The 21740-nt window shown below is 37.1% G+C and overlaps 2 protein-coding genes across 9 annotated transcripts in view; both read right to left on the bottom strand.

Moving 5' to 3' along the window:
• The window catches only part of KCNMB4 (potassium calcium-activated channel subfamily M regulatory beta subunit 4), a 68842-nt gene extending 64054 nt beyond the window's left edge, over positions 1 to 4788 (bottom strand). Inside the window, exon 1 of the mRNA XM_032170730.2 lies at positions 4010 to 4788. Within this exon, the coding sequence (XP_032026621.1) occupies positions 4010 to 4345 (336 nt within the window). The 5' untranslated portion in view covers positions 4346 to 4788. The remainder of the gene's footprint in view (positions 1 to 4009) is intronic.
• Positions 4789 to 16698: 11910 nt separating this feature from the next.
• The window catches only part of CNOT2 (CCR4-NOT transcription complex subunit 2), a 115870-nt gene continuing 110828 nt past the window's right edge, over positions 16699 to 21740 (bottom strand). For 4 of the 8 annotated variants that reach the window (XM_032170727.2, XM_032170724.3, XM_032170726.2 and 1 more), the window contains one exon: positions 16699 to 17861. In XM_032170727.2, the coding sequence (XP_032026618.1) occupies positions 17775 to 17861 (87 nt within the window). In that variant the 3' untranslated portion in view covers positions 16699 to 17774. The remainder of the gene's footprint in view (positions 17862 to 21740) is intronic. The other 4 variants (XM_058424934.1, XM_058424933.1, XM_058424935.1 and 1 more) reach the window with 1 other exon arrangement.

Here is a 21740-nt window from a genome sequence, read left to right as displayed (position 1 = left end):
TCACTTGAGGCCAGGAGTTGGAGACCCGCCTGGCCAACATGGTGAAACCTTGTCTCTACTAAATATACAAAAATTAGCTGGGCGTGGTAGCACATGCCCGTAAGCCCAGCTACTCGGGTGGCTGATGCAGGGGAATTGCTTGAACCCACGAGGCGGAAGTTGCAGTGAGCTGAGATCATGCCACTGCACTCCAGCCTGGACAACAGAATGAGACTCAAAAATAAATAAATAAATAAATGAAATAAACATATTATCTCTAATCACTCACTCTGTCTTGTCTCACATACAAGAGGGCAGTTTTAAAAATTCATCTTTTTTTTTTTTTGGCCATCCAATGTATATAATTATGCAAATGTCTGGAATCAAGTTCATTTCATTTAAGCTTATTGGTTTTAAACTATTATTTGCATAATAATGTTAAATAATACTCTCTCTTTCCTTCAGAATTTCCTTTTATACTGACTCCCTAAATTTAGTAGCACTGGCCGGGCATGGTGGCTCAGGCCTGTAATCCCAGCACTTTGGGAGGCCAAAGCGGGGGTGGATCACGAGGTCAGAAGATCGAGACCATCCGGGCTAACACGGTGAAACCTCATCTCACTAAAAATAGAAAAAATTAGTCGGGCGTGGTGGTGGGCGCCTGTAGCCCCAGATACTTGGGAGGCTGAGGCAGGAGAATGGCATGAACCCGGGAGGTGGAGCTTGCAGTGAGACGAGATCATGCCACTGCACTCCAGCCTGGGTGACACAGCGAGACTCCGTTCAAAAAAAAAAAAAAAAAAAATTCAGTAGCAGCAACAGTATCTTTTAATCTGAAAACACAAATATTAATCACAATGACTCCTTTTTGGTTCTCAGGTTGTTTTTCTTGCATAGCAGATGAGAACATTTTCTAAGATAGTGGTTTTTGAATCTTGTCTTCACATTAGAATCATTGCAGAACTTTTAAAAAACATCAATGCCCAGGTCCCACCCAAGACCAGATCAGAATCTTGGAGACTTGGACCCAGCCATAAGAACTTCTTTTTAAAGTTCCCCGGGTGATTCTAATGTACAGCCATAGGTGAGAACCATCGCTCCTAGCATATACAACTATGAGTCACAAAGAGATAGCGCAGTGACTGGAATAGTAGCAAGAGGAAGCTGACCCCAAATTTAGATTTTGCTATGGTTAATCCACAGAGATAATCTCCCTGTGGACAATTTGTTGCCTTGAATACTCTATTACAAGACTGGATATAGTAATTGCTTTAGACAATAAGGATATGATTCAAAATACAAATAAATTCAGTAGGAACTCAAGGTATTTTAAAGAAATTATTAGTCAAAGATCAAATTTACTCACAGTATCTTCTTTAGCAGTTTATGGCTTAAGAAATTCTGTATTTGCCATGTATTCTTTCCCTCTCCTGCCTCTTACTGTAATTAATGCAGGAAACTCAAGGGAGAGGAAAAAAGTCCTTATTCTATTTTTCTAAGGAGTGATTTCCTAAGTGGTTTCTTGTGTTGGTGGGTCATGAAGAAAAGCTTGGAGGTGGTTGACATTCAAGACACTGTTGGGAATCTAGACATTCTACAAAGAAACAGAGGGGAAGCATAGGCCTTCAATAAAGAGGTAAAGTAAGGCAAAGAAAAGATCTAGGCAGCCAAGATCCAACAGGAATGGACAATGGGTATTGCCTAATTGCAGGGACACTGTGGAAACACTCTGCTTATGTACTTGACTCTGGCATAGTATTTTTATTACATTGAATTTTTCCATCACACTGCTTATAAGAATTTCCAAATTGAGCATTTATTAGTCAAAAATAGAAAGGTGATGCTAAAGAACAAACTTATAGTCTATAAATGCTACAACATAATTATAATCTGGATAAAGAGATATAAATTGGTTTGGCTGAGAAAACCTTGACTAAAATGAATAGGATGTTGTCTATGACTTCTGTAACATAAATATATCCTTCTCCAGTTCTGTCAGTTCCTGAATACTTTATAAAACGTATTTTGTTCAGGTAACTTTTCAAAACAACTGTTGCCAAGATCTGAACTGGCACTGGAAAAAAAAATGATTATCTTCAGGGGACAGAGAGAGAAAGAAAAGACAGAGGAGAAATCTTAGTATTACATAAAGCATTGTGATTGCTTCTAGGTAATTTAAAAATCAATGTCCCAATGATTTCAATTTACTTTTTCTGCCAGATCCTTCAAACTGCCTGAAAAGTGTGAAGCAGTCTTTTTGTAATAAATTATAATTTGTCCATGTCTTGATTAGATATTAGCCATTTATTAATGTGTGTGTGCATATATATGTATATATAGATGTGAAATTTATTAGTGCTTGAACCACTATCTTAAAATAATTAGCAACGTTTCACCAACTATAATAACAACTTCTAAATGATGAACTGCCATATAATTTCTAAATCATTACTACTGGTTGGCACTTATCTTTGACATGATTGATTTAATTCTAAAAGAAAATGATGTTTCTAAAACCCTGAGATTTCTTTTTAAATTCCTGAGCATTAAGAGGATCAAGTTACATTTGTCTCTGAGACGTTATCGTTATCACCTCTTCAAGTTCTTTAACATTATACTCCAAATTCTATATTCTTAGTCCTATATTTACTGCTTATGTATTATTGATATTTTTAAGGTAAATCAATATTCATTTGTCGACAGGAGCATTTTTTTTTTGAGAGGAGTCATTCATATTTTTAAAAAGAAAATTTTTTTAAATGTCTCAAATTCAAGAATTTACTGTTCAGGAGGTAAGACCACAAGTTTTATTGCAGAGTGATGGTAAGCTTGTTTTAAATACTATTACAATATTGATGTAGAATTTTTTTCTTTTGGATTAATATAAATATATCTTGTTAGAGTTAACAGAAAGTTTTCCTGTGAACACAAGATGCATTCCCTTTTGGACTGTTTTTCTGCTTGATCCCTCAAAAAAAGGAAAAACGTCAGTAACTTTTAAAAAGATACATACCTTTGATAGTTAAGCAACAAGGAGAGCAGAAAAGATCAAGGGAAGTAAAAACGGAACCAGAACCAGGTGCACTACAAAGCCAATTAGTTCACAGGCTAAGGACACTGCTTTTTATAAGTTATTTTTCTCCATTGGGAACAGTTTTCTGAGACTTCCTCTCGCTGCTCTCCATCCCGGGAGTCCTAACCAGGTTTTATCTTTTTTTTTTTTTCTTTTTCTTTTTCTTTTTCTTCTTGCTTGCTTTCGAGACCAAAAGAAGTTGTCAAAGAAGTCATATTAGGTACATTTCACTGAAAGTTTTCTATTTTCAGCAAGTTTTACTGTTCTCCAGAGGACTCCTGACTGTCCCTAAATACAAAGGGTAACTAGGCTCCCCGTAGACTCTTTTGAGAACCTATTTCATGAAAACTAGGAGCCCTCTGTACTTCCCAAAATGGACCCGCAATATTCCATATTTGATTCGAGGTCGTTTGTCAAGCCACAAAAGCTTATCTTTGAACCCCAAGTTGAAAATGCCTGTGTAGAGCGAAAAGGTAAGGAACTCTCTCACAACTTTCGAGAGTCCCCTCGACCTTTCAAGGAAGGTCATTCCATCTGCGTTCTAGATGAGACCAGCTGAAGCTCGGACCTTGGCCGTGAGCTGGAGTAGGTGGATCCCCGCTAACCACTGGCTTTAAATGGAGGAAAAGTTAACTTTCTTGGCTCCTTGCACTTCTCCAAACCCAGTCCGGTAGGCGCAGGACCCGGACTGGGTCGAGGCCTCAAAATCTGAGACCAGGCAAGTCAGGTTTTAAAGTAACCCTCTGGGCACCACTGGTCGCCGCGCGTAAACCCACCTGAAAGACCGGAGCCCCGGGGCTCCCTGATGTAGTCATTCCTGGTTTGAGCACAGCCTGCGCCACCTGGTCTCCTCCTAGCAATGAGAGCACACGCCGAACCCTCCCCGCGCAGTCTAACACCGACGCTGCCTCCAAACCTCCCTCGCGGGGAGCCCCTGGGTGCGCGGGGCGTTCTTACCTTGGGGTTGGTCAGGAGCTGGTGCTCGTCGCTGTGCAGCAGCGCCCTAGAGTTGGACTCAGAGTTGTTCACGTAGACCTGCACGCAGGGGTACTGCGAGGTGCCCCTGCAGTCGGCGCCACAGGTGAAGGTGCACTCGAACACCTCGCCGATCTGCTGCACCGACAGCACCGTGCAATTGGCCTCCGTGGCTTGCAGATCCTGCAGCGCGGGACTCAGCCAGCAGAAGCCGAAGATGAAGAGCGACACGACGCCGGAGATGATGAGAAACAAGCCGAGCCGGATGCTCTTGTCCTCGGCTTCCGTGTACTCGTAAGCCACCCGGAGCTTCGCCATCGCCCCCCACTCTCGGCGGCTGGCGTGCTCCCCCCGCCCCCTCCCGCCCCCGGCGCCGAGCCCGACTGCCTCGGGCGGGAGGAGCCGCCGCCGCCACCGCCGCCGCCGCGCGACAGCAGGGGAGTGGGCGGCGAGGGGGAGCGCGCGAGAACAAAGGGGCCGAGGCCAGCGACGCCCCCGGCGGCGGCGGCAGAGCCCCCCAGCCCCCCAGCCGCCGCCTGGGCCCCGCGGTGCAGCAGCCGCTTCAGAGCCTCCTGCACCCTCGGGCGCGGGGAGCGCACGGACCGCTCCAGCTTCCAGCGCCCCCTGCCAGCCTCCGCCCCCGCACTCTCCCCGCCTCCCCCACCCCGCCTCCTCTCGTCGGGTGTCTCTCTGTCTCCATCGCCCGCTGGCCGCTATTCCGCGGACTCGCCCGGCAGCTGCCCCAAGGCTAGGAGTGTCTGAGCTGGGGCGAGCCCGGGGGCTCCCCCGTGCAGGAGGAGGCTCCGCCCCGCCCCGTCCACAGCCGACCTGGGCCCTTCCGCCCCGCCCCGCCCCGCCCCGCTCGGGGGCGTCTCCTTTGGGCGAGGAGCTGACGGGCACAAGCAACAGCGGCGACTTGCAATCGGAATCTTCGCTCAGTCCCCTTAGAGGGACGTCCGAGATGAAAGATTAAGATCAATTTAGCTTAACCGGAGGGAAGTTAATAATAATAATAATAATAAGAGGGGAGGGTGGAGTTCAAGTGGAGCGGCGGGAATCTTGAACTCCAAACGAGGACTGGTCACCTGCAGGGAGAGCGGCCAGGCTCCGGGCGCACCCCGGGAAGCGGGCACGGGTGGCGGTGTAGGAGGACACGGGCCGCCCAGGCCGGGCTGATCGAGGTGAAAGCCCCGGGCTAGCGGTGTGCGCTGGGAGGTCCCCGGGGACAACTGAACCGCAAGTTCCCATGCCAGGAGCGGGCTGGCGGGCGGCGGTGCCGGAGGCGTGACCCAGCCGCGCCCACGCCGCCAGCGCAGCCGCCCCAGGGAGCGCAGTAACCGTCCCAAGTCCCAGGACTTGGGCCTCCTAACCGTCTTGGGGCAGACTCGCGCCCCCTGACCCTGCTGCGGCCGGGAGGGCTGCAGGATTGGAGTTAAACAAGCTGAGTCAGGTGGAGTTTGCTGTGGAGGCAACGTGCGTGGGGGCAGGAGGCTGGACGAAGGAAACTTGCTGCTTAGGTTCTTGGTGACCCTTGTGGCAACTTAGGTCTCCGGCAGCCGAGTCTACCCCAACTTGATTTGCCCCCATGGCTGGGGCTGACTGAGACCAAAGGAAAAAGGTGGAGAGCTTTGCAGCCTGGAAAGAAATACCACTTTTCCCATCAGAAAAGTATTCTTGCTTTGGGGCTCCCAAGAACAGAATCATTTCTGTCGTTTCCCTCCTTAGGAGTCTTGCCACCCCTGACCCGCCCCAGGATTTGTAGATGAGGTTTCCAGGAGCGCTGCTTAAAGCGAGGGCGGGCAGACCCACTTTGGGACAGGTACTTTTTCTAGACCTGTGTTCTGCTCTTAATTCTTGCCGTTGCCCCCTCCACCCCTAGTTACGCTAACTATGCTGCAGCCTCTATTCTTTTCATGATCTTTTTAAAGTTAGAATTACCTTTTCCCAAACCACACTTTTATCATAAAATCAAACTTGAGAGCTATTTATATCTACATTTCGAAGAATAAAATCAGAATATTAACTTCCTTGCAAACTACATAAACTTTTTTTGCTTGCTTGTAAGTCTCAAATGAATAAACTCTTAATTATGTTCCTGATGAATACGGAAACATGGAATCATGGAATTCTTGACTTCTCTTTCCTGGACTTCAAATGTTACTTAACTGGTATTGAGTATCTTTCGACTGCAGTTCTGATACGTTATTTTGAAGCAGTACATTATGTATGACAGGTAACAAGTATTTCCCAGCAATGGGCAAATTAATTACAGGAAGATCCTAGTGTCTTTTTCTCAACAAATTAAGAAGATGTAGAGTTTGAAAAACTTCCAAATTAGGAAGATGCTTTGTTCTCTAATACCTTTCAGGTTTTGAGATTTTCTTTTTTTAATTTAAATGTAAGAATTGTATTTTCTTGTTAGCATAAAGACAATTGTAAGTGATTACATTGCTTAAAAGTGAGTTTAATAGTTGAAATAACATAACCCAAAATCACAAATCTTCAATCTGAATCTTTTTCCTATTGCAGGAAAAATAAAAAACATAGGAAATATCTTTTTTCTATTGTTATAATCTTCTTTTCCAAGAAACGAAAAGCCATGTCTAAGATCTGAAGCAATCATGAACAAATAATAAGATACAATTATTCTAGCTCAGTATGTTGAGGAACTGAAATGAGGCAGAATTAATTCCTATTAATGCACAGCAGTTGGGGGACTACCAATAATTTAACGAATATGGTTCATTTTTCAATGATTCCAGAGCTCAAAGTCTTCTGTGAATGAAACCTTTGCCTCAAAACTGAAGTACGGTGGTCTAAGTCTAGGGAACAAAATCAGAAAATTCTATCTTATTTTAACTGAAATTCTTGAAGTTTTAAAATCCATTTTCTTTCAGTTCTGCATTTAGTCAATTTCTTTCTTGGCAATTATTCTTAAAGTATTTAAAGAAACTTGTGTCTTCTGTTCTTTAGACATTTTTCTCCTGTTTCCTGTTTTTAATTTAGCTTTTCTCTGAACACTTTATCTTCACATCTTTATTGAAAGTCAAACATATTAAGACTTCACAAATTAAATCAATTTCTATTTTATTCTTAATGAAACACTGGAAGTGTTTATTAGTTTTACTTACTTGAAGCGGAGCTGCTTTATCACATTCCCAAGGAAGATTGGATATGTCAGCCCCTCAGTTTCAGAATACAGGTCACCACTTACTTGTAAGTCAGAATGGTAGTAAGAACTCCAGGAAAGCTCAGAAATGTTAAGCTCTGAGGTCACTTAAAATCTCTGTTCCCTGTGGAAGGTGGAAGTAGCACAGAAAAAGCAGCTAGTCCTTTCTTTGAATAGTGTTCCACCAATTAAGATTAAAAACGTAATATTAAGAACCAGACTGACTTATTTGATGTACATCATCTGCAGTAGTTTTTCCAGTAGGATCATGGCCAGGTCTTGATAAAGTTCAATTTAAAAGAAAAATAAAGCCTATCTAAACAAGGGCATCAAAGCCATGTTATTTATAATTTGTTCTCATGATCAATATTCAAGAAGTTCTGTGGCTGATGTTAAAGTTGCAGTATACAATATCATATGTATATATACTTTTTAATAAAAGATTCTAAAAAGAATTATAAGGCAGGCTTTTGTATCCTAGGAATAGAACGGAATTTAGAGTAGGTGGGAAAATTTTTTCAAAAATTGGCACATTATGAAGTTTTTTGATAACTGCGACTAAACACTTGAAAAGTGAAAATACATAGGAAAACAATGTATAATCACCTTTTTTCTATTAAAATTTATATTCTAGATAGAGTTTAGACCTTTTTAACTAATTAGATATTACACATGATGAAAGTATGAGTGATCCAACAAAGAAAACCATATAAAACCATTTTACATTTTCTTCTTGATTCAGCAGCTATAATTATAGATTTTGTTAATGTCATAGGAAATTGAGTTCCAGCTTGCCGATACCAAATTAATTTCCTTGCCATGCTCCATTATGAGTGTTAAATATTTGTTATTAGCCTCAGAATTTTAAATTCAAAATACATTTCCTATGTGGTCACTATTTTTTCTGATTGTATTTTCCTGGCCATAAACTTCACCTATTAAAATGAGCACATAATTATTACTAAGAACACTACTTACTATTTCTAATCACAGTAAATTAGAACAGGAAGGGACTTTAACCATTGCTTAGTTCAACATTAACCAAGAAGCTCCCAGACTTTGCATTTTGCTTGTAATTGTAATTATTTAAAATATTTTTTAAAAGCTCAAATTTATGTTTGTGTATAGCCTTTATGTTTGCAACTGAGGAAAGCAAAACACAATCAATTCACATTTTTTCCATTAAAATTTACATTCTGGATAGATTAGCAAATTTTTAATACCATACTGGTAGTGCTCTAGAGTTCCTAAAATCTCACCAACTGTTGAGTCTTTCATGTTAACTACAGTGAATCTCTATGGGAGAGATATACACAGGTATGTAGTAAAAGGGAAATCAGCTTTGGAACTTGAAACATAGAGGCCAAGAGGTTTTGGTCCCAGCTTTAATTTGACACAAGGTAAATAATCCTCTTAGTCTACTTTCTGTTGCTATAACTGAATACCTGAGACTGGGTAATTTATAAAGAAACTTATTTCTTACAATTCTAGATGCTGGGAAGTCCAAGAGCATGACAGTAGTATCTGGTCAGGTCCTTGTGTACCCTAACATGGCAGAAGGCAGTTCCATAGCAAGACAGCAAGAATGCCTATTAACTCAGGCCACTGTCCATATAAAGCCACCAGTCTCATCAGGCCCCACACCCTGATGACCTTACTTAATCCTAATTATCTCCCAAAGGCCCCATCTCTAAATACCATCAAAAATATGAATTTGGGGAATATGTTCTAACACATTAAATTTGGGGGACACTTTTAAACCATAGCAATATTAGTTTCCTCCTTGTCATACAAAAGGGTTGGTCTAGAAGACAGTTTTAGTATTCTAGTATCTAATTCCCATTTTTGTTTTGCCATGCACTTTAGAAAATTGGGTATTGCTATATAACAGTATCTAGTGAAGTTAAAAGGTCTTTAACAGAATCCCAAAACATGGAGAGCATGTCCTAGCATGATGGCTAACAGGAAGAGTGTTTGTCTTTACAGAAATAGATCTACGTCGATGCAACATCTAATATAAGCTAGGTTATTTATAAATGCCCTAATTTAACTTTCCCATGAGAAGAAGAGGGAAAAACATTCAGAGATTAGGTAATTTTTGCAAGGCTGCACACATATTGTGACAGGGCCAGGGGATTTTATATTTGCATTTTACATAGTATCTTATATTTAAGAAATACTAACCACTTGAATATAATAAATTACTTAAAACATTTTTTCTACTATACTATGCCACTTCTAAGAAATTTGTTAACAAAAAGCCGTGTAGATAATACAAAAAGCATTTACAAATGGATTTAAAATGTGTTTCTATACTTAAGTATAGTTAGGCTTAATCAAAATCTCTACTGTGAAACCTGATTATGAAGGGGACGGTGAGGCTGAAGGAACTAATAATTTATCTGGTCCCTCTGCTTAATTTTACTCTGAATCACATTTGTGTTGAAAATAGCCTCTTCAGATGCTGAGCAAATAGTAGTAGTACTGTTTTATGTGGAACAGAGAGATTAAGTTAGGTTTCCAGTGGCTTGCTAAAAATTCAAGCTAAATTCAAGGTACAAGTAAATACAGGGAATAACTAGATGTGCAACAGTTATAAGGCAGAAGGAAATCCTATCCTCTGCAGACTGAAAAGCATCGAATACTTCTAATAATAGCTTTCTTTCTTTTTTTTTTTTTTTTTGCCTTTGCTTGGACACTTCCAGTGATGGAAAGATGTAACTCCTAATGATTTCTGGAGCTTTTGAAAAATTATAAACTGGTACTTTATTACTGTAGATTGAAATTTGCCTTGCCATAACAGCCATGTAATGGTCCTTATTCTGCCCTCCGGCGTTACGTAGGATAAAGATATTTTTAAGAATAAAGCCTTACATGAGGCAGGAGAATGGCGTGAACCTGGGAGGTGGAGCTTGCAGTGAGCCCAGATCGCACCACTGCACTCCAGCCTGGGCGACAGAGGAAGACTCCGTCTCAAAAAAACAAACAAACAAAAAACAATAAAGCCTTACAAATGACTCTACCTCAGATGTGAGAAGACAGCCATTATGTCTCTCCTAGGCCTTTTGTTATGCACATCTTCCAGTTTCTTCAGTATTCTCTTTTGATATGATTTAGGAAACTAAGGTTTTAGCCTTAGTCCAAAATGCTAAGAATGATAAGTCAAAGTTGGAAAGGATGCCCCACTTTAACATTCGAAAGTCTGAGCTTTTCTTTTCCATGATATTCCAATTTACAAACACTTCTAGGATAATGGATTTTGTTGTTCAATGACAGTGTCATTGCAAATGTAGAGAATTTGGATTCCTAATAGTGATATACAAGTCAACTAATATTCAAATTTTAGACCTATATTAAATCATTTAGAGTGAACTGAAAAAAATTATACAAAACTTTAGATAAAAAAGGGAAATCTGGAAATAACTTTTTGAGCAGAGGAGTAACATGACTTGCATTTTTTAAAACTGAGATATAACTCATGCAATAGACAGCATGTTATATTTGAAGAATATTAACCACTTGACAATAAATTAAAACATTCAAAATAAAAAAACAAACATTATCTTTCTCTTGAGGGGAAATATTTAACAACTCAAAGACAGCTCATTTTTCATGCACTGTTACATATGGTAATTAAAACTCCATCTTAAAATAAATGTTCAGTATGTAACAGATTTAAAGGTAGCTTTGAAACATTCTGGCTGCCCCAAATCTTTATTTTTATACATAAGATGAAACTATTTATATCATTCCCTCATGTAATGTTTTCTCATTCAGATGTAAAATTTTGAATAAATGTTTAATTTAAAATAGTTTTCTCATTATAAATTAGTATCAAGAGGCCTGATTCTAAAAAGAATCAAGCAGACTCAGCGATTTGTGGACATCATACCACCCTTGAAATTTGAAGCATTTCTTCCAAAATGTTTGAAGAACTCATGTATTATCATCAAAATTACCTTCATTATGCACTAGGAAATAGTTTAGCCTGGAAGAAAAAAGCATTTATTGTAAGTTTTAAAAGTAAATTATATGGTCAAAATGTCACTTAGGCCAAAAATAAATGCAAATCACAAAAACATTACATTTCAGGAAACACATACAAATTAGAGACCAGCTCTGATTCATAGTAAAGATTTGTTTTCCTCAGCTAGTGCCTTCAATTATTGTCTAAAAGAACTAACACTTTTGGTATAAAGCCAGTTTTATTTCATCTTCTCTAAGAAAGATGTCAAAACATTTTGGTGGTATAGTATGGCCTTTCAGGCCTAGAAATGAAAACTAAGATAAATTTCAAAAAGAATGAAAAATTGGCTTTGCTATATAGAAGACAGTTTAAGTATTTTAGCACGTCAACTGGTTATCATATGCTATTTGACTATGCAATAATTTGGATTTTCAAGATAGAGAATTATGACAATTAGGACCTTGTGAATTCTGACACTTTCAAGAAGTCATTTAAATAATTGAGAGAAAACTGTACAATAAACATGGAAATGACTAGCTTTTTTAAAAGCCCTATAAATCTTGAGTTTTTATGATAAAGAGACATGTCACTAAAATCTTGTCACAGTATTTACAAAACTGTTTAATTGGATTAAAAAAACCCTTCAATCAATGCATATGTAACTGATAATGTAATTCCCATTACATTACATTATCAGTTTTTATACATACAAACTGAAGAGGAAATCTTCAGATCAGCAGAAATATTCCCAGGAAAGGCCAGGTGCGGTGGCTCACGCCTGTAATCCCAGCACTTTGGGAGGCCGAGGTGGGCGGATCACGAGGTCAGGAGATTGAGACCACGGTGAAACCCCGTCTCTACTAAAAATACAAAAAATTAGCCGGGCGAGGTGGCGGGCGCCTGTAGTCCCAACTATGCGGGAGGCTAAGGCAGGAGAATGGCATGAACCCCGGGGGGCGGAGCCTGCAGTGAGCCGAGATCGCCCCACTGCACTCCATCCTGGATGAAAGAGCAAGACTCCGTCTCAAAAAAAAAAAAAAAAGAAAAAAAAGAAAAAAAGCACTTTTGCTGTTTTACATTTATATATGGATTCAGCTTTCCTCCTGTTCTGCTAACGAATACTATTGTAGTAACATGGTTTCTGCCCTAGAACATTGGATGTCATAGGAAAAAGTAAATAAATGCCCCTGATACAAAGGGATTATAATATTTAGTGGGATTTTAAGAAACAAGATTTTATTCTACTTAATATCTGTACACAGGAGATTGCACACTAATGCAACGTACAATTTCAGACTAAACATTTACGTCAAAACTTAAAAACTGTCTTTTTCCTCTTTCAAATGTAGAACTAAAATATACACATAAATAAATCTGGTGAATACACACATACATATGATTACTATTTGCTGTGCTTCATTAATGTTGCACATTCCTACTCCTAACATCAAAAGAAAACAACTCTACAGGTAAGTTCAATAAAGTTGACTTTTGTAATTCTTTTTTGATTTAAATTTCTTTCCAAAGATATAGCAGTGATTTTAAGTATACCTTATCCATGATTCACAGAACAGCATATTCTTATGTACTTAAAGGTCAATGCTTTAAGTATATACATTTTAGCCCTGATGACATCATAGTCTCCAACTTCAAATCAAGAAAAGGGTGTCAGTATCTTAAAGAGCTGAAAAGAGGCCTGGAAGTAATCACATTCAACTTTTTATTTAAAAAGGCAGTCCTGTCAATTAATTGAGAGTCATTCAGTTTGTTTGCACATTGACTGAACCTTTACTTCCTGAAGCAGCTAGTACTGTGTAGTACCTTAATATAGAAAAAGTCTGTTTCATTCAACTTCTCCTTATTGGTTTGAGACTTGCCCAGTTCCAGTTCTTCCTGTGTTTCATGACAACTGTCATGCCTCCCCTTAGTATTCTTTAGTTGTCTCTTCTGCAAGCCCTACATCTCATCAATTCTAAGATGCACGTTCTTTCCTCACATAAGATACATTCTGTAATTGGCAGCTTGTCATAGTTGGAGCTTTTTTTGTCTTACTGGTACATAAAATGGTGTCCCTTACAATTGATGGCAATTAGATTTGCTGAACTACAGTAATTATCTCACTTTAACACTTTTTCAATGAGCCACAGGAACATTAAGACATTCAACTCCTTACCTTATGCACAGAACACTGTCCAGCCAGTCTCTCCTAGGTTATGTTCTACGAGGTTAAATCTAATGTCTTACAAAGCAACTGATTTGAAAATCTTAATTAACTCAGTTACTTTTTAATATTGCACTGAAATCCCTTATTTGTCCTAGTTCTGCTCTTCCAGTCACAAGAATGAGCTTAATTGCCTTTCATTGACAGCTCTTGAATTTGATACCTGAAGACAAATACCATGTTTCCAAAATTTTATTCCTATTTGTTCTTTTTAAAATTTACTCTAAAATGGGAACACTAAATTTCACCTCATGATGCTATTCTTCAGACAACAATGTATATAAAAACACACAGCATTTGCTGGGCAGCTACAAGGCATGCTACTTCTCCCTCCCCTTCTGCCTTCCCCAGGCATGGCAGCTCTTATAATACGGCATTCAAACAGAACATGACATTTCAGATGAGTGATTACTTCCAGTAGAGTGGGCTTCCTATCTTTTTCTGAGTGCTATATTTTTGTTAATGTAGCTGAAGATTACATTAGTATTTTTGGCAACAGGATCACAATTCTTACTGATCTATATATGAACCACTCAAATCATGTTATATTCCACCATTCTTTATTAACAATCTAAGTAATTTTCTTGACTGAATGTATCCTATTTGATTCAACTCTACACACCAAACTACTTGGTTAGATTTAGATCCCAATTTTAACCTTCAGTGTGTTTATTTGCTTCATCTTCCAGATTTGTCATGTATTCATGGTATAATCAAAGTCACTGGTAATGCCAGTGGCAAGGAGACAGCCTTGTGACCTGCCATTAGGATCCAACTTTTAGAAAGTAAATGCATCTCAATGTCTGGCTTAGTTCATTCTCCAGAGACTATCTTAATGGAACCTAGTTAGTAGATATTTCTAGATCTTCTTTATTAGCTACATAGACAAACCATGGTTAACGTATTATACAATCCTGTTTCCACACACGTTTAGGTTTTCAGCAACTTTTTGCAAAATTGAGCTATTAAATCTAAGTTAAATGAGTCCTACTGTATGGCCATGCTCAGATGCCACGTATTTTATGAGCAACGGATGTAACAAAGTGGAAGATCTATGGCTTGTGAATAGAAGAGGGTTTATCAATTAGAGAGGCTATAGACTGGAAAAATTTGAAATATTTAAAAGTTATTGAAAATGCTTAAAAATATTATTGTGAAAATGAAATTATAGCAAATGATAACTGAGTAAGCTATCTCAAAGCCCAATGCTTTAAATTATACACTTTATTTTCAAATTGAAATATCAACTTTTATCAGTCAACAACTATCAAGCACCTGCTTTGTCCCAATTTCAGTGTCAAAAAAAAAAACCAGACTAGTTATATATACTTTAAGAATTTACATAAACTTTCAGTTCTTAAAATGTATTATATCTAAGGAAAACTATTTGTGTAGTTAAGTCTCTGAAAATGGAGCTTTAGCATATAAATTATAGTACCACCTAAAGAATTATATTTGAAACCAAATAAAGGATTTCCCTTTGCAATTAAATAGCTTTTATTCCCAGAAAGCCAATCATAGTTTAATCTAAAAAATTTATTTAACATAGTGTACACATCTATTTCACTAGCTATATGGGGGAAATTAACAGAATTAAAGCTTTGAAGGCTTTAATTTAATTATATGTGAAATATAATTAGTTGGAGTCAGCCTCTGTACATGTATAACCACAAGTTATAAAATCAAGGAGTATTATAACTGTGTTATATTTAAAAAGTTGAAAGTGATGTTTTAAATATTTCAAATAGAGTAACTTGTATTTTGAAGTCCATAGCATGGTAATTTCTGGTATTAACAAGTTATAAAAAGTTGACTAACATGCAAGAGTTTCTTCATTTTGATATTCAGGATAAAAAGAACTCAGAAAAATGGAAAAGTGTGCATTTAAAACTCTGTATATGGCAGTTAACAAAAAAAGAGAAAAAAAGATTACAGCCAAGACAACAAACCACTTGGTATGAGCTACCTTATTTTTCGGAGTCATTCATCAGTACCAGTCATGATCACGCTTCAGCTGAGACTTCGATCTATATTGTTGTTTATATTCATCAGAATAAAGATTCCCTTCCACATTTTTCTTCCTACTTGTTTTTTGTGGTTATGTAGGAAAAGTTACATTTTATTTTACAAAGTGAATTACTAGGAAAAAATGTAATTTTTTCCTAGATTGATTTCTATGTTTTGACTCTGGTTTATGTCAAATAAGGTACAGTGTTCTGTGAAGGTTTTTGCACAATAGATAAAATGATAATTACACAGTGCTTTTTTTTTTGAGACGGGGTCTCGCTCTGTCACCCAGGCTGGAGTGCTGGAGTGCAGTGGCGCAATCTCAGCTCACTGCAAGCTCCGCCTCCCAGGTTTACGCCATTCTCCTGCCTCAGCCTCTCCAAGTAGCTGGGATTACAGGTGCCCACCACCACACCCGGCTAATTTTCTATATTTTTAGTAGAGATGGGGTTTCACCATGGTCTTGATCTCCTGACCTTGTGATCCGCCCGCCTTGGCCTCCCAACGTGCTGGGATTACAAGCGTGAGCCACCGTGCCCAGCCAGTGCTTTCTTACTGAGGAGATGCTTTGGTTTAATTCTGAAAGATAGAAAATCCTGTTTTTTTTTTAGTGTTTCTCGTATCTCAAAATGCATAGAAAAAGGTAAATTTTAAGCCACTTTATATTCCTGGTACACAAACACAGCAATGTCATAAATGTTTCATTTTCAAAAGATTGGTTAATGCCAACAGACTTTTACTCTTCATAGAAAAATAGGTTAAAAATGAAAATTTAAAGGATCAAAACTCATTGCCTTTTTTCTACTCTCTAGTTCTGCTTTGGTAGCTTCAATCTTCTGATTTTTAAAATACAGTATTTGTATTTAGATGGGAAAAGAATCCATTAACTTGTAAATATGAGATATCTAGGCCAGCAAACTGAAGGTAAAGTCTACCCATTCCCACCTTATGGCTTACCTTCATTTGCACATTACTTCTTAAAGATAAATTTAAAGGTCTATCAAGAAATTTCTCATAAATTTTTCACAGAAATACTTTGGTTGGGTTCCAAGAGTATTCAGAATGTTTTATTTCTAATGCTGCCACAACCCATTTAAAAAATAGTTTTCTCTGATTAATACTGTCTACATTTTTAACCTACAGGTGAAACGGTTCACTATATTTCCATTAAATTACTTGTTGGAAGCTGAAAAAGACATTTGAGTCACACCATTCAGTTTGATATCTGTAAAAACTTCAGTTTGTTTCCTCTATTTTTCATGTTGAAGAAACAATTTCGCAATTTTAAATCAAAGCCAACACTGCAGTGAGGAGAGCTTTTCTACTTTATTACAAAGAGAAGAAGCCTTTATGTGGTCAGAAAATACAAGATTGATCTTTTTTTCTCTTCCTATGAAACGCTGCTGTTCAAACAGCCAGAGTGAATTGTCTCAGTTCACTTCTTTAAGTCCCATCACATTCACTTGGGTATGGATGTCCTTGGCTGCTGAAAATCTGGCCCTTTTAGTGCACAGGGCGACAAAGTCCCCTGACCAGCAGTTCCAGAATGTCCCATTTTCATATATTGCATCCATGCACACCTCCTAAAAATGAGGTACAGCAGGGCAAACATTTTCCAAAATAGATGTCATATATATAATATATACACATTCGTACATACATACCTTTATTCATGTGATGTCCAAAAATTTAAAAAAAATGTACACATTTATTACAAAATCGTAACAAAGACTGGACAGTGTTTTGCTCATTCTGGAAAGATGAAGCTCAGTAATAACACAACCCTGGAAAACCATCCAGAGATTGTGGCAATATCTTTCTTCTAAACAGTCAGATGTTCTTGCATTAAGCTTGGCGAAACTGCCTTTCAAAAACAGAAGGGGAAGTAAAATGAAGGAAGCAGACCTTGCTCATCTTTCCAAATGAAATACGAGAAGGATCTTCACATAAAAATGCACAAACATTTGTTATTTTATTACCAATAGTGTTACAATGAACAATGTAAAATTTGTGGTCTAATTTTCTTGAGTCTTTTGTGGGTTTTCTTTTTTACATTTTAGAAACTATGGTAAACTTCTGTCAGTGTATTTGCTTGTCTTTACAAACTCAAGTCTGTCTGCTGGCAAAAAAGGAAATAAATGAAAAAATTCAGACCCTGCTCAAACTAGAGAAAAACAAATTACAATTTAGTTGTTGGGCAGCACATAATTAGTAAGGCAGGACCTCAAATGGTGACCCTTTGCATAAGCCAATTGCCATATCCTCAAGGAATTAAAACCAGGGTGCCTGAGCCACATCAGTTCTGCAGTTATGTTGAGTATTGTGCTGAGACAGCCATACCCCAAGAAAAGGGAAGTCTTTTTTTTTTTTTTTTTTTTTTTTTTTAGAAGGCTTGCTGAGCAGGGTTGTAGTTGAAGGTGGATGGCAGGTGAGGCCGTTCTTCTAATTTGTCATATTCCAGATGGAACTCCTATAAAAACAAATTCAAGAATTTAGATATCTTCCCCTTTTCATTTTACATTATTGTCAAAATACATCTTACTATAAAAATAAATACCCAATATATATGAATCAACATCAACACAGATACACCGTTTTTCCTCTACATAAAATACAGCTTGAAGAAAAATAATGTGCTGTAGTTTCTAATCGATGAGTACAAAAATACAGACAGGCTTTCTGTGTGTAAGTCAAGAGACTACTAATGGACCATCTGACACTGAAATGTTGTGTAGTTTTTAACTTAAAAAAAGAGGGGGAAATTACTGTATCTCTAAATCACTGGAAATTACAGGATATTTAAAATAAAGCCCCCTTCAATGAAGTATAAAAACCTAAAGATTCATTTTGTCCATGAAAAAAGTTTAGAAATAATTTTCCAATTTGTCTTTATTACATTTATATTAAAAAATAAGCAGGGCTGGGCGCGGGGGCTCACATCTGTAATCCCAGCACTTTGGGAGGCCGAGGCAGGCGGATCACAAGGTCAGGAGATCAAGACCATCGTCACCAATCAACATGGTGAAACCCCGTCTGTACTAAAAATACAAAAATTAGCTGGGTGTAGTGGTGCACGCCTGTAGTCCCAGCTACTCGGGAGGCTGAGGCAGGAGAATCGCTTGAACCCGGCAGGCAGAGGTTGCAGTAAGCTGAGATTGCACCACTGCACTCCAGCCCAGGTGACACAGCAAGACCCCGTCTCAAAAAAAAAAAAAAGAAAAAAGAAAAACACATAAAGTTATTCTAACCTCATTAAAATCTGGGGAAAACAATGAACTTAAAACTCACACATCACTAGACTTGCATTTCACAAACCCAAAACCCTGACTCAAATATAAATCAACTGCCACCGAAAACTAGACAATGGTTCTGCTGTAGGAACATTTGAAAGATAGCAGCTCATTTTAATCAAACTTTCAAAATACTATATTAACTTCATGAGTTTTAAAATTTAAGAATGGTGAAATAATTTCTTCATACTTCCCACCCAAGATCAAGAATAGAGATGCAGAATAGCTATGTATATTAGAAAAAAATGCAAACAACAAAAAATACCTCTGCAACCCCAATAAGCAAGAGGCTCTAAAAGCCTCTTACCAATTCTACCATCTGAATTAGCACAAATTACTGCATAATCCAACTTAAAGAATTATGAAGCTTAATATGTATTATGTATTAAAGATTAAGCCAACAAGTGACATTAGCTACCATGGATTAACATATTTTACCTTATCTGTCTAGTTTCAAACTGATTCCATGATGAGTATTTCCATTATTAAAGTAAAATGAAAAACTAGACTATAATGATCAAATTTTAAGATGGAACACCAAGTATTTAAAAGATATTACATTTAAATAAATTTAAAGACATTACAGACCTAACAGCAGAATTTATTGAAAGCCTAATATGTGCTAAAATTAGAGACACAGATAATTTTATTCTAATCTTTATAATAATTCTGTAAAGCAGATATTATTTTCATTTTGTACCCGAAGAAAGTCAGGCTTACAAGTAACTTGGCCAAGTCATACAGTAAGTGGCACACCTAGCATTAGGATCCAGACCCATGTGACAAAAAGCCTCCATGTGACAAAAAGCCTGTGTCTTTTGTAGTGTAACACAACATTTTTTTAGTCCAAGATCCAAAACAGATTCATTTACTTCATTACACGACAATCCAGAAATGCTGAAAAAATTCAGTCCCCTTCTCTCTTGGTATAAGGTGAAGAAAAAGGAGAAAAAAAAATCAGTCCCCTGACAGTTTATAAAGAAGGTACACCATGGTGACTTTAGCCTGAAAAGGTTGACTTCATGTGACTGGTACAGTAATTAAGGCACAGACGTTATTTGCTTATCAGTAAAAATTAGCAAACACCAGAATCACCACCACAACCACGACATCCTGCCCTAATGCACTGTGTAGCACTACTCTCCCTCTCCCAGCCCTGGCTAGGAATTAAAATAATTTTATTGCTTGGTTCAAGTTGACTATCTGAATTCGTGAAGAAAATTTGTTCTTATCATTCTTCTGAAATTAAAATTGGCATTTTTGTTTTCAAAATGTGTAGTTACAGGGAAAAAAAAGTCTAATTGTAACTTCCACAAAGTGACAAGTTATACTGAATAAGTTAACCAAAATTTTTCACGTTGGTGAACTACAATGTATTACTAGGAATTCAAACTAGATTAACTTTATCAATGTACATTTTCCCCTAGAAAAATACAGTTTAAACCTAAGAAGCATAAATAACTTTGATATAGAGATTTAGAAATTTTGATATAGAGATCAGAGATTTAGAAATTACATAGGTAAAATTTTGCCTTCCACATTTTAAAATCTTCTTTTTCCACATACTTTTATTCTTCTTAAAATACAGAAAATTTACTTTGATTACTGGTAACACCATTTGCATGTTTATGTTATATATACACACACATACTACACACATGCACATCCTCATACATACTGTAGGAGCAAGTGTCTATCTACTTTGTATACTACCTACAACTTGGAATAGTGCCAAGCCCCTAATAGATGTGTAATTAACATATGATGAATAAACACAAGCGTTCTTCCTTTGTTTTAGGAACAAAACATTTAATTTTTCTAATATTATCAAATGATACATTAGAGGGTCTATGTATATATTTGCTTTTAGTGGAAAAAAAAGGATTTCTAGATTATAATATAATGATTGCAAAGGCTAGAAAGAGTTCCAAATACTTTTTAGACAACTTTTTCATACCTTAGTTCTTCTATTAATAAAATTAGGCTATGTATTCTCCAAAGGTTACTTGTTCAATTCAAGCAAAACTGAATGCAATGGATTCATATGGTCAAATAATATTATACAAACATTAATGTAATCACTGATCTAGTTATGTAGAGAAACACACACTGCAGAAGTGTTTTCTCAAATTCTTATGAAATGTCAGCTTTCTCTTACCTACATGTTGAGTATCTCTTATCTGAGATTTTGCTTATTCTGGGAACAGAAGTGTTTGGAATTTTGGAATATTTCTACAAATAAAATGAGGTATCTTGGGGATGGGACCCAAGTCTAACCATGAAATTCATTTATGTTTTATATATACCTTACTCACATACCCTGAGGGTATGTGAATTTATACATACCCTCATTTATACAAATGTTACTAAGTTTATACATTTAACATTTATACAAATGTTACTAATGTGAATTAGTAACACTTATACAATGTTACTAATACTTTGTGCAGAAATTAAGGTTTGTTTACACTGTACACTGAACCATCAGAAAGCAAAGGTGTCGGATATGGAATTTTCCACTTGTGACACCATGTTGGCATTAAGAAGTTACAGATTTTGGAGTATTCAGGTTTTAGATTTTTGAATCAGAATGTTCAACCTGTGTAATAAATCCCTATTAACTTAAATTTTAGGAAGTAGCAAAGTATCTTAAATACAGTTATTAGAAATAATCTTTGAAGAAAAGCACATATTACTAAAGTATAAGGATGTACTAATATGTAACTGTGAAGTTAATGAAAAATCACATTTATATCAGACTGTGACATAAAAAATCTTAACCGTTAGAAATCCTGATAGATCCACAAGGTCAAATTAGGCCGAAAGAATTCTTAAATTTTAAGTCTTTGAGAAAGCTACTGATAATAACGCAGTATTTATATATATTATATATTATATATAATACATTATATATTATATATATATAATGTATTATATATAATACATTATATATTATATATATAATATATAATACATTATATAATATTTATATATTATATGTAATATATAGTATATAAATTATATATTTATATATTATATATAAAATATATATAATATAT

Source organism: Hylobates moloch, unplaced genomic scaffold (assembly GCF_009828535.3).
Source record: "Hylobates moloch isolate HMO894 unplaced genomic scaffold, HMol_V3 SCAFFOLD_12, whole genome shotgun sequence".
NCBI lineage: Eukaryota > Metazoa > Chordata > Mammalia > Primates > Hylobatidae > Hylobates > Hylobates moloch.
The sequence above is the reverse complement of the archived record's forward strand: the minus strand, read 5'-3'. Positions and strand labels throughout refer to the sequence as shown.